General features: G+C 36.5%; 1 protein-coding gene across 1 annotated transcript; it reads right to left on the bottom strand.

Annotated features, from left to right (window-relative positions):
- Positions 1–1,901: 1,901 nt before the first annotated feature.
- si:ch211-196f2.6 (immunoglobulin domain-containing protein) lies at positions 1,902–17,075 on the bottom strand. The gene is made up of 5 exons (XM_026936067.3): positions 11,597–17,075; positions 9,234–9,578; positions 8,971–9,118; positions 8,085–8,139; positions 1,902–7,385 (listed from the first exon to the last, which is right to left on the bottom strand). The coding sequence occupies exons 1-5, from the start codon at positions 11,646–11,648 to the stop codon at positions 7,113–7,115; spliced, it is 873 nt and encodes a 290-aa protein (XP_026791868.1). The 5' UTR covers positions 11,649–17,075; the 3' UTR covers positions 1,902–7,112.
- Positions 17,076–18,226: the final 1,151 nt, after the last annotated feature.

Raw genomic sequence — 18,226 nt, 5'->3', positions numbered from 1 at the left:
AACACGTCACAATCCACCACACTCCTTAAGATCTCAAAACTCCGGACTTCTGGTAGTTCCCAGGATATCAAAGTGTACAAAACGAAGTAGAGCGTTTTCGTATTTAGCTCCTAAACTTTGGAATAGCCTTCCTGACAGTGTTCGGGGCTCAGACACAGTCTCCCAGTTCAAACGTAGATTAAAGACATATATCTTTAGCCAGGCATACACTTAACACACACCATAACCTTGTGCTTCAGTACATCTGATTAATTGCAAATTATGACTTAGGGCTTACTAATATTTGAACAGCAGCTACGCTAATTCCTTTTCCACTTGTTTCCCTTCTTCTACTTATCCCCGAGGCACACAGAGATTGTGCCAGCTCCAGTAGACGAGGCCAACCCTATGAGGATCACGAGGCATCCAGAGATGGACCTGCTCCAGCCGGTTTCTGCCTCATGAGGATTTGGGTGTTCAAAGCAACGCTGCCAACCCTATGTGGACTTTGAGGACTTTGAGGAAGACAACAACCTACATGACTATAAATAAATACAGAAAGGACATTGTTCATATCACACTCTCCAGTGTCACCCAAATGAGGATGGGTTCCCTTTTGAGTCTGGTTCCTCTCAAGGTTTCTTCCTCATATCATCTAAGGGAGTTTTTCCTTGTCACAGTCGCCTCAGTCGCCTCAGGCTTGCTCACTAGGGATAATTCTGTTTGCTTTTTGTTTCTTATGTTCTGTAAAGCTGCTTTGACACAATGTTCATTGTTAAAAGCGCTATACAAATAAAATTGAATTGAATTTAATTTAATTACTGTAATGGACATTATGGCAATTAATGAGGCTGGGCTCTAGGAGCCATAAAGTTATATATATGAAATTATTGGATAGTGTATCAATCTTTCCATTATAAGATTTGTTTCAGTGTCTGTTTCAATACATGTTTCTGTATTCTGTGTTCCCCCGGGGGTGGATGATAGGTATTGCACCTGCCTTTGCTACTTCCTGTGGGCAACCATTTTAAACAGGAAGTGAGGTGGCAATGGGGTGTGGGAAGGGAGACAGTTTTTTGATCTACATGTGAGAATACCTTGGAATAGCCCAGATCCCTTGTTTGTAGCTTTGTGATTTCTTTATTCCATTAAAATGTCAAGATTTTCTAGTTGTGAGTAGCATCAAATAACTGTCAGACACACAGAAGTGGCTATATTTCATTGAACAGAACCCATTACAGAAGCATCATAAATATTAATGCGAACAAAGCAGCATCATATCAATATTTCAGGTGAAATAACTCATTTTGTTAGACAGGACAGCATTGCTACACAGATGTAGATTTAGGGCTCTAGTGAGGAAGAACAAAAATAAGCAGAAGCAGAGCATCAGGATAAATCAGGACAGTCAGGAGAGTGAGAGGAGACACAACGGTTTGTCAGGATCTGGGTTAAGGTCACATCAGACATTTTCCCTGCCAGATAGGGTCCTCATTCTGCATCTCCTCTCATACATTTTCATGTGCCCCGCCATTTATTCCACTAGCAGCCCTGTGGCAAAGTGCTGCTAGTAAGTTGAGGAACTGCTCATAGTTAGCCTATTACATTAGCTGGATTTCTAACACAACACACCAGGTCAGAAGTCGGGCTCCTTCCCACAATCCCTACGACCACAACATCGTTCAGTTTGCTATCATGTCCAGTCATCTGATTTTAATCAATATTAGAATCTTTATTTATATTAGGGATTATCATTTAGAGATTGTAACCTAACCCCTTTCATTTCCCACTTCTTCACATACAGGTATACATTTTTTTGTTATGACGAATCAAGAAAATACTGAATATTTAATGATGTCTACTGTAGGTGTATGTTGGATGTTATGCTAAACAAAAAGTAGATCGATCAATATTAATCAAGTCTTTACTGCAAAAGAAATTTATTATTTTCATATACATAACAAGAATAACTGATCTAACAAATTAGAAATTAGAATTACATTAAATTACAAAGTATTTTAAAGTAAATTACATAAAGACTTTCACGTAGAGTTAAATTATTATATAAAACATCATATATAAAACTTATCATTGTATTTTGGAACATACAACCAGGTATACTTCATGTAAGCATCAAATATTAATATGAGTTGAGAATCTCAAGTGATGATTCAGCATGAAGACATTCAACATTCAGACATATAGAACAAAAACATAGTAAACTGCTAGCTACATAAGTAACTATAATTGTGTGAACCCCAGGGCCAATAATTCCTTCTAGTGCACGTGCAAACACTGAAACTTTTCAACAAAGTTACAAAGTGCCATATGATGCATTATTTTGAATTATTTTCCCTGGAACCTGAACCTTACTGAGTTCTCAGTGTCAGTTCCAAATGACAAGGAACCCTGGAGATTATCTGTGGTTTATATAATGACAGATACATTCTAACTAGCATTTTTTTCACCCCTCCTAACCTCCAGTGAGAATCACTACAGCACTGCCAATCAGCCAATCATTTTTACTCTACCAAAAGTGCTCCCTGATTTTTGAATTACAATTTGGATGTCTGCTTTCTTGTTTAATTTTCATGCTCTCCTCATAAGTTTGAGCGTCAAAAGGCTTTTCTAAAATCAGGTCAACAACATTACCAGTGTCTTTTAATTTGTGCCACAAAGCAGCTAACTTTTGTTTGTTAGCTAGCTAACAAAGTAGCTAGACTTATAAACAACAAATTTTAAACAGGACTTTATACTTACAATTTATTTACAATATTTACAAATTACAAAGATAAACTAAGACATACTAGTGTGTAAAAAATGTTTTGGATACTAACCACTACTGCAGCTCCAAGTATTTCCAACTGGCATTGATAAGTTTAAGTTTGAGATGAGTCATGTGCATTACCGTTTCAGTGACTGGCAGTTGGTTACTGGCAGTTATGGCTCCACCCCTTTGAGAGATCTCAGAATCATCATATGGAGAAGTCGTGCATCCAGACAGGGCAAGCAAAGAACGCACTGTCCAACAAAGGTTAAGATATTTTTTCTATTCAAAGCCCACTTTTAGTGCAAGGTCTTGCTGCTCATCTGAAGGCCACAAACAGGACTTTGTGGTCTAGTTGTTAACTTCTGTGTAATTTGGGAAGAATCAGTGGTAGAGGAGGAAAGGTGTATAGTAGATTGTGAGGCCAGTCATGGGCCAGTGCATCCTGTATCAGCTGTCCATTTGACAGTGAGAACAACAATCACAAATGCATTAACTTGGCATTGGCAAAGAGGTCCATCTGTGCCTTACCTAACCTTTCCTATATCCCATAACATTTTGAGTGGCTGCCACAGCTATTTTAGCTAGTCAGCACCACCTAGCTAGCAGGAAATGGCCCAGACCCATTTTTGTTGTTGAAGATAATGCACAGCTCTCAATTCTAGCTGGTTGATGTGTTCTGATATTACACCTGGGGTCACACAGTGGCAACACATGGCTTCCTCACCTGTTAATAAATCATTGAATGGGACACCATTCCCAAACTCACCTTCTGTTAGAAAGCCTTGTGGTTCCAGCAAGCTAGGCTCCTCTAGGAAAATTACTGCTATAACTGCCATCACCAGTCCTAACATCCTCAACAGAAGACAGTACCTCACCAAACACCATAATGTGTGCAAGGTGGGTGATGTCCCCCCAGTGGAGGGGATCCACATCTGCTCCACGCAGACTCTCCACTGGTGTTCCACAAGGCTCAGTACTTGGTCCTCTTCTGGTCTCCTTCTAAACTTGATTGGTGAGGTCATATCCTCATGGGTTTTCATACCACTGCTATGTCGATGACACTCAACTCATCGACTCCTTCCCTCCCTCAAACTCATGTTTCTGCTCAGGTCTCAACATGTCTGGCAGACATCTCATCATAAATGGCAGCTGAAACTTAATTCCAGGAAAACTGAATTGCTCTTCATCCCAGGTGATTCATCCCCCGTCAGGATATTGTGATCTCCCTGGACCTTCTGTCACTGCACACAACCTTGGGGTGACCATGGACAATCACCTGTTCTTTTCTTCTCACAATGATAATCTGACACGCTCATGCCGATTTCTCCTTAACAACATCAGAAGGATTCGTGCGGCTCTAACCACACAGGCAACTCAGGTTCTTGATCAGTCCCTTGTCATTTCAAGACTAGACTATTGCAACTCACTCCTGGCAGATCTTCCTCTAAGCCCCATTCAACCTCTGCAACTGATCAAGACTGCGGCTGCATGACTTGTTTTCCACCTTCCTACAGTCAGGTCCATAAATATTGGGACATTGTAGGAATTACAACAGTTTGCATATGTGCCTCCCACTTGTTAAGGGACCAAAAGTAATGGGACAGAATAATAATCATAAATCAAACTTTCACTTTTTAATACTTGGTTGCAAATCCTTTGCAGTCAATTACAGCCCGATGTCTGGAACGCATAGACATCACCAGATGCTGGGTTTCATCCCTGGTGATGCTCTGCCAGGCCTCTACTGCAACTGTCTTCAGTTCCTGCTTGTTCTTGGGGCATTTTCCCTTCAGTTTTGTCTTCAGCAAGTGAAATGCATGCTCAATCGGATTCAGGTCAGGTGATTGACTTGGCCATTGCATAACAGTCCACTTCTTTCCCTTCAAAAACTCTTTGGTTGCAGTATGCTTTGGGTCATTGTCCATCTGCACTGTGAAGCGCCGTCCAATGAGTTCTGAAGCATTTGGCTGAATATGAGCAGATAATATTGCCCGAAACACTTCAGAATTTATCCTGCTGCTTTTGTCAGCAGTCACATCATCAATAAATACAAGAGAACCAGTTCCATTGGCAGCCATACATGCCCACGCCATGACACTACCACCACCATGCTTCACTGACGAGGTGGTATGCTTAGGATCATGAGCAGTTCTGTTCCTTCTCCATACTCTTCTCTTCCCATCACTCTGGTACAAGTTGATCTTGGTCTCATCTGTCCATAGGATGTTGTTCCAGAACTGTGAAGGCTTTTTTAGATGTCGTTTGGCAAACTCTAATCTGGCCTTCCTGTTTTTGAGGCTCACCAATGGTTTACATCTTGTGGTGAACCCTCTGTATTCACTCTGGTGCAGTCTTCTCTTGATTGTTGACTTTGACACACTGGAGAGTGTTCTTGATCTGGCCAACTGTTGTGAAGGGTGTTTTCTTCACCAGGGAAAGAATTCTTCCACCACAGTTGTTTTCCGTGGTCTTCCGGGTCTTTTGGTGTTGCTGAGCTCACCGGTGCGTTCCTTCTTTTTAAGAATGTTCCAAACAGTTGTTTTGGCCATGCCTAATGTTTTTGCTATCTCTCTGATGGGTTTGTTTTGTTTTTTCAGCCTAATGATGGTTTGCTTCACTGATAGTGACAGCTCTTTGGATCTCATCTTGAAAGTTGACAGCAACAGATTCCAAATGCAAATAGCACACTTGAAATGAACTCTGGACCTTTTATCTGCTCATTGTAATTGGGATAATGAGGGAATAACACACACCTGGCCATGGAACAGCTGAGAAGCCAATTGTCCCATTACTTTTGGTCCCTTAACAAGTGGGAGGCACATATGTGTAATTCCTACACCGTTCACCTGATTTGGATGTAAATACCCTCAAATTAAAGCTGACAGTCTGCAGTTAAAGCACATCTTGTTCATTTCATTTGAAATCCATTGTGGTGGTGTATAGAGCCTAAAATGTTAGAATTGTGTCAATGTCCCAATATTTATGGACCTGACTGTAAGTTCTCCCACACCACCCCATTGCTACGTTCCCTCCATTGGCTTCCTGTAGTTGCCCACATCAGATTTAAAACACTGATGCTTGCCTAAAAAGCAAGAAATGGACCAGCACCCAACTACCTTAAAGAAATTATCACACCTCGCACTGCATCACACTCCCTCCAATCTTCTAGCACTGCTTGACTGGTCCCACCATCTCTAAACTTCCCCTAGATGTCCGTACAGCTGAGTCACTGGCAGTCTTCAAACAACGATTAAAGACCTACCTCTTCATGAAGTACTTAAATTAGCACTTTATTTTTAAAAATTATTTAAAAAATATTGTGTTGTCTGTATGCTTTTCTTATTATATTACCACCCCAACAGAGTTTTTTATACTGATAGTATTCTCAGTCCATGACCTAATGAACCAGAATCAGGTTGTATTTATTGATAGAGACTTCAAAGCACTTCTGTAAGTCACTCTGGATAAGGGCATCTGTCAAATGCCATAAAAGGAAATGGCCTGCTCCTTGGTGCATACACATAGGAGACTCAAGTAGGGCAGTGCCCTCATGCCACCTAGCATGATGGATTATGGAGAAAAAGTCACTTGCATACATATCTAAAATACATCACATTAACTAGAACACAAGCTAGAACACAAGTCAGAGGTGAGCTGTCTGTCCAACCTGCCTTTACAACTCTCATTAAAATTCTTGTACTGTGACATTATGAATACTATTGTGACTACCACTGTGCAGTGCAGCATATTTGGTGCTGTGGCAGCTACCATTATAAGAGTGGCTGCTATGACTATTTAGAACCTGTCAGTGACAACTGTGAACTAACAGAAACCCATCCAGTCCATGCCACAGAATTGTAGGGGGAAAGGCACTGAGGATGTATAAAAAATAGACTCACTGAGAAAGAAGAGCTAAAATGAGATAAGTGGAGTAAATGGATAATTCTATATGGTGTATAAGTGGTTGGAAGAAAGGATGGCTATATGATTGCAGTTGTTCTTCTTTTGGCTGCTCCAATTAGGGGTCGCCACAGCAGATCACTGGTCTGCATATTTGATTTGGCAGTTTTTTTTCCTTTCTTTTTTTTTTTACGCCGGATTTTTTTTGTCACCAGTGAAAACAGATCTCTTAAAAGAAACACTATTCAAAACCACAGAAATTCGAATGCTGTTTTTGCATTGTAGAGTGGCTGTATTTAATTTGAAAAGGACTCCACATTCTGTGTTTCCTATGACTTTGGCTACCTAATAATTAATTGTAAGCTTCAGAAGCAGTACTGCCTTATAGTACAATTACATGCTTTTCACAATATGTTCAGTTGTGCTAGTGGTAGCTTCTAGTAGCTAGTGGGTGACAGTATGTTCAGATACTGCTTTTTGATGATGACCTTGTCATTGCATCTGGGATTTTTGGTCTGTGTTCCTGATCCCTTTGTGGTAGAGGATTCTCACCTAAATGGTAAATCTGTCTTGAGCCAGTCAGGCACCCTTGTGTTGATACTCGTGCTCTTCCTTGGTAGGCCTTCCATAGCCGGCCGTAATATAGATCCTCTTTAATCTTTGTGTATAATTTTGTGGGGTCAAAGCCAGAGGGAGAGGGTGTATGATGTACTTCATGTGTCTCTTCTGTGTACATCTAAAGCAATATAGACAAAATGAGTGCCTTGTATATTGTTATTAGGCTTATATTATATGTTCTATATTGCAGTATTCAGTATTGAAAAATTAATCTGAAGCTATATCACAACTAACGCCATTTAATAACTATTTTCCACAAGCACACAACTGCCTGTTCATGGTAGGCCTACCATTCCTTTTTATTTTTAGACTACTTTTGGTATAGAGCAGGCTTTACACTGTAATATAGTGTCACATACTTGATCTGAGATTTTGAACATGTCTCACCTAATTGTGTGACATTTTTTATTTTTTTTTGCTTTTATCAGTTATTTGTTATCTAAAGCTTACACCATACAGCATAGGCTAAGCTTGTTACTCTATAATTACAGTATTTGCATATTGGCTTCTTCCATTACTTAATGGAAAATGTTAGTGTTATCTATCTCTGTGTGAACATGCTGAGCTAGGCAGTGGCTAGTAAATCTCAACCATCAACCACAGTGCCTGTGTAACAGAAAAAGAAAACAGGAAATACAGATACCACTAGTGCAAGTTCTTTCATCTAAGGTCAGAAGTAAAACACGACACAGGTAATGATTTCTGAATAAAGTTTTTGAATGCAGTTACAGTAAAAAGTATGTGTAAAATCCAGTAGGGTAGCACACCTGGATTGTAATGTTGGCTGATTTTATCTTTAGATGAACTGAAGTCTTACCTCTATAAATGTTGATGGGTCTGTAGATACATGCTGTATCTCAAGCACTTGTCTTCTAGGAAAAGAATGTTTCCGTAATAAAGACAATATATCCTCTCTCTCTCTCTCATATATATATATATATATATATATATATATATATATATATATACATATATATATATACATACATATATATATATATATATATATACATACATATATATATATATATATATATATATACATACATATATATATATATATATATATATATATACATATATACATATATATAGTGTGCACTGCAAATGTCTTAGGCACATGGCACAAATCAAAGATGCCTTAAAAAAATAATGAAACTGAACATTTCTACTTAAAATCTACCATAAATCTACCATAAAGAATAGTAAACTGTAGTAAAATAAAAAATAAATATATTTGGTGTGACCACCCCTTGCTTTTTAAAAATGCATCAGCAGTCTCAGGTACACTTTATGCAGTTTTCTATGAAAATTGTCTGTTTTTTCTAACCAGCTCTAAACCTTGGAGAACCTGCCACAGTTCTTCTGGAGACTATGACTGTCAAATTTGCATTTGTTTTGCAGGTAATCCCTGAGAGCTAGCATTTTTTTTTTTGTCTGAAAATGTAATATTACATAATACGTACAATAAAATTTCTTTACTGACATAAAAATCTAATTTTTTTTACTTTACTCAATAATGCAGAAGTCATAAAATAATCATCTATGATATTTTTTAAAGGGTGCCTTAGACTTTTGCATAGCACTGTATATTGTTGCCATTTTAGAATTTGAATACTGAATTGTCATATTATTATATAAGATAAGTATAGGTTTGGCAAAAATCATTACATAAATATGTTATTGGTAAATTGTAGTTGTACCTCCTACAGAAACACTTCTTGCAAGTGTAGATAGGAATGGCCAGAAATAAGAGAGAAAGAATGCATCCGACTGTCAAAGCTCCAAATTTCCCAAATAAACCCTGCTTTCGTTCTGCTCCATGGGGTTCAGCTGGAGATATGGGCCCACCTAGAAAGTTGTGGGTGTACACATAAACACACATGCAAACTGTAAATATTTGTTGTGAATAGCAATGAGACTAATTAGACTAATTAAGATGGACGGTGTGTAAAAATCATTATACTTATGACTGCATCGCTGATGTCAGTACATTGCTTCAGACTGCCTGATGGAAAGGTAATGAACTGACAACAGATTAGTCCACTCTCATTTAGTGCTTCTTTCTGCAAAGAAAGGTCTGAGGCTGCCAGAGGGGTTTGTTTCCCCTGAATCTTTATTTTGCCAGAGTGCTCAGAGAAGATGTGGATGCCTTGACTAGGATGGAAGATTCCTAGTTTGGTGTGATTAGAACCTTGCACCATCTCCCAGTTGACTTGAGTTAGACTTTCATTTCCAGCTAGGGCACAGGTCAAAATTATGTAATCTCCCCCCTGACTGAGACTGATGGATATCCTGCTGTTGGAGATGCCTGTAGAGACAGAAAAGAGAAATAGTTTATGCTGCCATTTTGTTAGATCTGGACTAGAAAACTGTCTTTCTATTTTATGGCAAAGATATACAGATATATAACTATTAAACTAATAATATATCTTTATAATCATTTATAATAACATATCTTTATCATGTTCTAATATTGTGTATATAAACCAGTTGTTAGAATCAAATTTAATATTTGATAATTACTGTTTCTTTTATTATTTATTTTGACTGGAAGTAAATGTATTCTATTTACTGATTTTTTTGGTGTTTTTTCAGCAGTTAACTGAAGCAGTTGGACATGTGCAGGTTGACTGCATGTCTAAAGTATTTCTATGTTCAACTGCATATCTAATAGTACAATCTGTACTGTAATCTCATGATTCTTCTGACATTGCAGACATTGTTGGCATTTGATCTGTGCATGCATTCTCTAACTAGATTTAGCCAGCTCTATGGCAAATATTTTACTGATTAAGTGCTCACATGTGCTGAGTTTCTTGGTCCGAAGTTTAGTTCTGCATTCATTACAATCGCTCAGCAATACTTGGAGCCTTTTTTTGTTTTGTTGTACATTTTTCCTTCAGGACCATAAATTCTGAAAACTAAGCAGCTACTTTCTTTTACGTTGTCACTATAGGTAAACTTTATGTGCTCAAAATAGTAAACAATAATGTCGCTGATTGTAGTAACACTTCACATAAAGGTTGCCTTAACTAACATTATTTAAAAAGTTAACATACGTATATTAGCAAAAATTAAATCATCTGCATGTTACTAAATGCTGACAACTTCTCTTAGTTCTGAATTTTGCCGCAAAACAATCATTTGTTAATCAAGGTGTTGCTTTATATAGGTCATTGTCACCTTAATTTTACTAATAGATGAAGATGAATAATAAATTATACAGGTGTTGATTATTTGGCTTGTTTATTATTTGGCTTGTTTATTATTTAAAAAACAATTAATAAAAGTGGTAGTTACTGTTAATGGTCTAATTACTTATGGTCTATTAATGGTGATGTGCATAGTTTGTGCATGTTAACTAATGCTTTAAATAATGTAAGACATTATTTTATATGTAAAGCATTGTACCCATCAGTGAACACAAAGCAGCCTCTGAGATTGTGTTGTGTATGTGTGATTTCCTGTGTGATAAGTGATCAGACCATATCCAAATTCTGTTAGGAGAATCCTCAGCAGTCACTGAGCACTTTTTATACATTAATCTGTGAAAAATGTATTTACTTGTTTGTTTGTTTTTAAATATATTTCGACTTTACTTTTACTTTATATTAATTTTAATTTAAAATGATGTCTGCCCCTTGTGGACATCCTAGTATGACTTATTTATAATATGAATTATTTTAACACAATCTTATCTTTAATTAATATAACATTTAATGTTAAGCACATCCATTCAGTTATCTTTGCATATTCTCACAAGAAGTAATTGAAAAATATATTGCATTTTCATTATTGTGAAATACCAATGACTCTATGTCTAATCATATACTTCTTCAAACTGCACACTTCTTTGAGATTTTTTGTGAATTTTTCCCCAATTTAGCTATTCCCACCCATCAGTTAGTTCCCAGTTTCCTCCTGCGCACTGAATCCTTTAAAAAAATGTTGATTTTTAAAAATGAAAATGCAGGCTGTCAGTTAAAAAAAAAAAAAAATCGCAAAGCTGTCCTTAAAGATAAGTAATATCCTTAACTGAAAGGTATCATTATGCCTGTGATAAATGCCACTGTATTCCACAATTTTATATCATTTGATTTAGTTGGCATTTCATTTGACTATAATTGCCAAAATTACCTCACAGCAAGGCTATCTGCCTTAAAGTAAGGTTTTAGTTCAAACTATATATTCTAGTTACAGAAGATAAATTGATGTAAATACAGACCAAAGACAATATGAAGAATATTAAGTATCGGATATCCTCATAATGCTGTACATACATTCTACACTATATGTCTCATATACACTTTAGGCATTAGCACGTACCTGTTTGCAGGAAGGAAACGATGAAAAACACACAGAGAGAATTCTTACTCATGGCTGCTCTTTTACACAAACAATATCAGGCCGTTTCCTCTTTTCTTTCTGTTCCACTTTGCTATGAACTTACTGTGGACATGTAAGAGAGTAGAAGAAAGAACTTGCGTGCAAATAACAATCTTATAAAGTTGGCGACTGATCAAAATCTTGCTCTGCCAATCTTTTTTTCAGTTGTGCTTATTTTCCACTGTCAGCTCACACATAATTCAGCAGGTCTTCAGAGGAAGGAAGTGATGGCAAGTGCTCTTTAACATGTGGGAGTTTCCATAAAGCTTAGGTCTTACCACAAAAGTACATGCAAAAAACCTCTGCCATACTTAGTGTGTGAGGATCTATCATTTTCAGCTTAACACTGGGAATTTAAGAAGATGTAAGGAAAATAAATGTTCTGTGGTGTGCACCATGTGCTTGTTTTTGTGTGTGTGTTTTGTTTTTGGGTTTTTTTTTTTGTTGTTTTTTTTTGGTGGCAGAGGAACCTACTGCTCAGTATAAAATAATTGTGACTTTTTTATGATTATATACTGAGTGAAATGTGAAATCTGTACTTCTTTATTGTTCCTTATGTTCAGTTCTCAATTTTATGCATCATTTAGAATCATAGACTTTACATACATAACATGAAATGTGTATGATTGAAAGATACTAATGATTAGCCCATGGCTGCAATCAACATACGGTGCAAATGTGTGAAACTCAAGCGAGGTTAGAGACACCTTTGTATTGAACACTAAGTAACAAACTTAGCACTAACCCAAAATGACAACTGAAAGAATCCCTGAGAAAGAACTTGAGAAAAGGGCCATTTATGGATATTTCAATAACCGAAACTACCCTCCCAAGTCTTTACATTTGTGTGTGCACAAAAACAGGCCAGAAAACACTGATTTCAAATAAGAGGCTGTTTGAGCTGATCAGGAAAATGCCTCTCCCCTAGTTTAGCATGCTAATATCTAAATAACCAAATTCCATGAGTAAACTAACCTTACCTCACTGTTTCTCATTTAACTTAATATGGTCTGAAAACCAGGTTTTGGGTGACTTTAACAGATATATAAATTAGTACGTTGCTGTGGTGTTTGGAGTGTATCACTGAATTCAACAATTCAAAAACATTCTTTAAAAGTTAATAAATTAAAAGAATTTAGCTTTATTTTTACAAAGTGTTTGCATTATAATCTCTTTTGCCATAAGGTGGCAACTATATGAACTATACAATCCACCCATGTACATACAGTATATTTAATGGTTGCACAGTATAAGTAGTATTCATTGTGTATTAATGATGATGCAAAAATACAGATAGGAACTGTCTTATTATCAAATTTCACATTAAACCAGATGCCATTTCATCTATTTATACATAAAATATATATATTTTGGTTGAGATGTTTCAAATAAATAGGTTATTCCACTGGTAATGAAAGTGAAACTAGCAGAACTCTGCATCTATACTATACTGCCAGTACATATATCTGTAAAACATATATCTGTTGTTGTAACAACATATATTTGTTGTTAATAAGGCTTAGACTCCAACATATACTCTGTTATTTAGGAAATAAACCACCAAAGACTAGCTGAACTGTACAAAACTTGGTAATCGGATTTTGGTATAGAGATTTCTGATTAGTGAAAGCAGTATTGAAACAGGTTCACTTGTCATCAATTTGTGCTGGATGTGGACATTCCACAACATTAAAAATAACTATAACATAAAAGGTATGGCATGTTGTTCTTTAAAAAAAAATAAGAAACACTTCAGAAAGTGCTGTTTTTGGAAAATCTTCAGGACAGCCCAATCTATAACATCAGGGCTTGGACTGTAGTTCTGTCTGTCAGGCAAGTCACAAGTTAAAACTAATGTGCACATTTTTACAATTTTTATTTCTGTAATATCAATTTACAGTGACTTGTATGGATGCCGCTACATATAAACAAATTTAAAAAACAAATTTTTGATATGGTGAAATTTTCTGTGAGATGTTTGTTTAACACTTTTGAATGTGTCAGTGTCAGGACTTTGTAAAAGTCAGAGGTAATCTGTAACTTTAAGTTTTCCGTTTACAGGAAAATCTTCAAGACAGAAGGCTTTGTTTGGTATCTTGGTAACAAGACAAGCTGCATTTTTTTTTGTCATATTAACCTCAGGATAGAGAAAAAAAGTGAGACTGGTGAGGGAACGGTTGTTTATTGCTGTTAAAGTTATGCTATTTTATTTTGTAGACAGTTCACAGCATTAAATGTAACTGTAAACAGATAAAATGTATGACTTACTGTTGGGGAAATTGCTGTGGTACAAGAGGAATAAAATGAATAAAAGTCATTAGGATGTGCTTTTATTTAAAAATGATCAACTCCAGGGTTGGTTGTGTGCCAGGTCACATCATACCACCTTATCTTTGATTAATTTCCTGTAATGTTTTATTCGTTAGGTAAGGTTTGAGTGTTTCCTATAACTGCTGATATCATAAGTTTTTCATGCACAACAGTCTCTAGAGTTTACTCAGAATGGTGCCTCCCTTCATGACCATAATTTACCCATCTTCTAATGGCTACTTCCAGCATGATAACGCACCATGTCACAAAGCAAAAGTCATCTCAAACTGGTTTCATGAACACGACAATGATTTCAGTGTTCTTCAGTAACCTACCCAGTCACCGGATCTGATTCCACTAGAACACCGTTGGGATGTGGTGAAACGGGAGATTCGCGGCATTAAAGTGCACCTGAAAAATCTGCAAGAATTACATGATCATGTCATACTATATTAATCATGTCAGCATGGACCAGAATCTCAAAGGAATGTTTCCAACATCTTGTGGAACCCATGCCATGAAGAATTGAGGCTGTTTTGAGAGCAAAGGGCACAGTATTAGTATAGTGTTCCTAATAAAGTGCTCCGTGCGTGTATGTGCTTTTGTCAAATCCTGTGGCCCCCCCTTGTGGAGGATATTCTGTTTGAGTGAATGAGTTACAAAACATATATTTATAACATATTCAAGACATGGGCATACACATTCCATGCCTGATCCCTCTGCTGTATGTGCCCTCAGGTCCACAACACCAACTCTCACCACTCAGACAATCAACATTTGAGAATGTCAAGGTCATCTACGTCCTGTTCAATCAGTGTGTGTTGCAAGCTATTGATCTTTAAGAAATAATGTTTCATTGTATCAGCAACCAAAAAAGAGTGCAGTCTCTTTATATAAAGGTTAAAAAACAATCTGTACCTAAGCACAATTCACAGTTTGGCTTTTAAAACAAAATAAAACTAACTCTGATTTATCCTCTAATCCCACCACTGATTTATTAAGGATTCTGGCCTCATGAACTCTCAGTGAAAATGTAGTAGAGCTTAACATTAATATTGGCTTTTAATATGGTTGCATTCCAGATGTCTCTAAGTGATGTTAATTGCTCTCATGTGTCTTTAGACCAAAAGCATTTCTTTTTAGCTTGAATCTGTCACTGTCCTCCCCCTATTTCTCCCATCCCCCACTGCCCATCTGTCTGTTCCATAGCAGAATACAGGGAGACAGAAGAGCTGTGTCGTGACTGCAGGTATTTTGCTATGAGGATGGTGTGGAGTAGTGTTAATGTATATGCTAAATAATATAAATGCACATTCATTTGTGTTTGTTTTGGTGGATTTAGGTAGAATTTTTACAACTTCTGCTAATATATGCTTTGGGTCTCTTTAAGACTTTAAGACACTCATTTGTTTTCTGCTGCCATCCTGTGTGTATGTGTGGGGCAAATAGTAAAAATACAGACGCGGATGGTATGGGAATTTGGTGATTTGGAGAAAGTCTTTTTTTGTTTGTTTGTTTGTTTGTTTTTACATAACTCACTTTTAGCCTAGAAAGTCTCTGGTCTCTATTCTTCCTCTTCCTCCATGTTATGTGACTGGCATGGTTGCCTAGGAAAAACCAAGGCCAGCTGGGCCAGCTCAGCCCATTAAACACTCTCACCCACCCCAACCTCTTTCACCCTCCAACCTTACTTCTGCATACACACACACACACACACACACACAAAATGCCTGATCAGTATTTACCATCCCCTCTTGCTGTCCTTCCACTGATACTGAAGTGCAAGAGAAGAGGTTTTCTTACATTTCAGACAAAACTGTGTAGTTTGTTACCAGTGCTTGAGAATAATAATGGGAATTTTTCATAGTCTAGGAGAATCATGTTTTGATCCACAGGAGGACAGATACTACAGATCAACCCGAAAACAGTCTCTAGTGGTGGAATGCAACAGGAGTTAAAATTGTGCAAACTGCAAAATTTTAGGTTATGGAAAAATAAGCTATTAGCTATTAAGTTATTAGTTATGGGAAAAAAAATTGTTCTAGTGATTTTCACATCACACTGAAAGATGTTACTTATATACCTAATTAAACCCATTACCTACAATAACTAGGTAACAATGTTGGTGAGTTAGGTGAGTTAGATGCAAAGCAAGAGAAAAGCTAAACTGTGCTGAGTTGTGAACAGACTGGAAAACAGACCTCTGGTCTATTTTAAAGTCTGTTTAAGGTCTGGTGTGCAAATGCACACTTAAAAAATATAGTTAAAAGAAAATACATTCTGTAAAATAATTTAAGAGTGAGAAAAGCAGAGTTAGTTGAATAAAGAAATCCAAAGCACCCTATTATGTTTAGCTTCTAATCACACTGAGGAATTTGAATACCTCCCCACTGATGTTCTCTATTGATGAAAATGTCCATGTGCCTGAACTCTAAATACATCTTCAATCCATATACCTTCACTTAAGCAATTAAATGGGAGACTTTTCAGTGAGGCTACTTAGTCTTTGTTATAGTCTTTATAGTCCTAGGTAGTTATAAAAAGTGCTCTTTTTTCTTCAAGTGTCCTGTACTAGAAACAACATGGATTCTGATATGTTTTATGTGTATTTTAAAACCTGTTTTAACCAGTAGCAAGAGAAGCTCCAAGTTTAATGTGTTGGTAAGCACTTAGTTGAACATATTTTTAAGATAGTCAAGGGTATTATTGGCAATGTTTATCTTCAAGAATGTCAATTTTCTTAATAAAGATCCATTTTTAATGCTAACAGAAACAAAAGTAGATGGCTTTTGACACATCTAAAAATGAAACACTGATTCTCAGCACTCTGCAAAGTCACATGCATACAGCACTGTAAAGGAATCCTTTACATAGAAGGGCAGGGAGGTTGAGGTCAGAATTGCGGGGTCAGTGTTAACACTAGCACCTGCTTCTCACGTCAGACGAGTTGAGCTAACTGGCCTCTCATGTTTTCCATTTGTTGTTGCCTGAAATACATAAAGCATCCTGAGGCTTCTGTTCTCCTGACCTCCTTGTACTACAGTTTCTTCCCCAGTGTCTGAGTCTGTCATTATTAGACCAATGCTTAGAATAAACCAACCTTTAGAATAAATGGTAGCTTGTTTATAAACTATGCCTTATTTAGATCTGAGGAAAAATTCAGTTCTAGGAAACAGGTTGAAGACATCTAAATAAATATGAAAGTAATAATCAATATCATGTCAATGCATCTTCATATTGAACTTGTACATGCCTATATAAATGTGCTGTCTGTGAATAAAGTCATACAAGGACAAATAAAGACAGATAACTGGAGCTAATGGAAAACCCAAAGGAAAATATGCCACGGGCTACTATGAGCCAATATCGAAAAATGGCCACTACAAAAGAATGTTCAAGTATACGTCTTTGTTTAATGATGAATCTTGAGGAATATTTTAGGGGGTACTTTATCTTCTACTTTTTTTTTTAATTGTTAGGTGCTGCAGTACATTTCACAAATTAGGTACACACACAATTCTACCACTCAATCTGGTCCATTTAAAGAAAACCTACATAAAAACCTTTCACTATCAACATAAACAACATAGACTTGAGCTAAAATATAACACTGTGTTCATTATGCTACATTCTAACCACAGCAAGTAGCAATAAATGCTCCAGTTCTGTATGAGGCTATTTGTTCTTTAAAATGGGGGCTATTTGCCCCCTACTTATCACATATAGCTATTCATCAGGCTCTGCAGATGTTATTTTTATAAATGAGTCATAACAACTAAAGCAAAGCCCCCGTTTTAATGCCACAATAAGGGATTGGTGGATCCTCTTTTGTTTATGTCTGATTTTTGCTCTGTTTAATAAGTGCCAAAAGAGTGCACGAGTACAAAAATACATCTAAAAATAGATTATTTGAAGTTTTCAAATGAAATTCTTCTTATGTCAGTGGTTTTCGTTTTGCAGGTCTGATTTTCAGGAAAGTCATATTTTCCATTCCAGTGTTTTATTGAAATCAATAGCTTTTTTGTTCTTAAATCCCTGATTGTGGCTTTTGGAACTAATAAGCCTGTACAAATAATTTACTTCATACACAGATCTCTAAATATTTTAAGTTCTCTTACCTAACATGGTCTTGACAAACTTTGTAATACAGAAAATGTAGCATTTATACTATATTAATTTTACACACAAAAACCTAAGAATGCTACCAAAATAATAATAATGATAATAATAATAATAATAATAATAATAATAATAACAACA

Source organism: Pangasianodon hypophthalmus, chromosome 4 (genome assembly GCF_027358585.1).
Source record: "Pangasianodon hypophthalmus isolate fPanHyp1 chromosome 4, fPanHyp1.pri, whole genome shotgun sequence".
In the NCBI taxonomy this organism is placed as follows: Eukaryota; Metazoa; Chordata; class Actinopteri; order Siluriformes; family Pangasiidae; genus Pangasianodon; species Pangasianodon hypophthalmus.
Note: the sequence above shows the minus strand (reverse complement) of the source record. Positions and strands in the feature narration are given on the sequence as shown.

Excerpts from the sequence above, each read along its gene's own strand:
- si:ch211-196f2.6 (XM_026936067.3), bottom strand. The coding sequence starts at position 11,648 with ATGAGTAAGAATTCTCTCTGTGTGTTTTTCATCGTTTCCTTCCTGCAA. Across the intron at positions 9,119-9,233 it reads CATCAGCGATGCAGTCATAA|GTGGGCCCATATCTCCAGCT; the intron begins GTATAATGATTT and ends ACAACTTTCTAG. Across the intron at positions 7,386-8,084 it reads ACCCATCAACATTTATAGAG|ATGTACACAGAAGAGACACA; the intron begins GTAAGACTTCAG and ends ATATTGCTTTAG.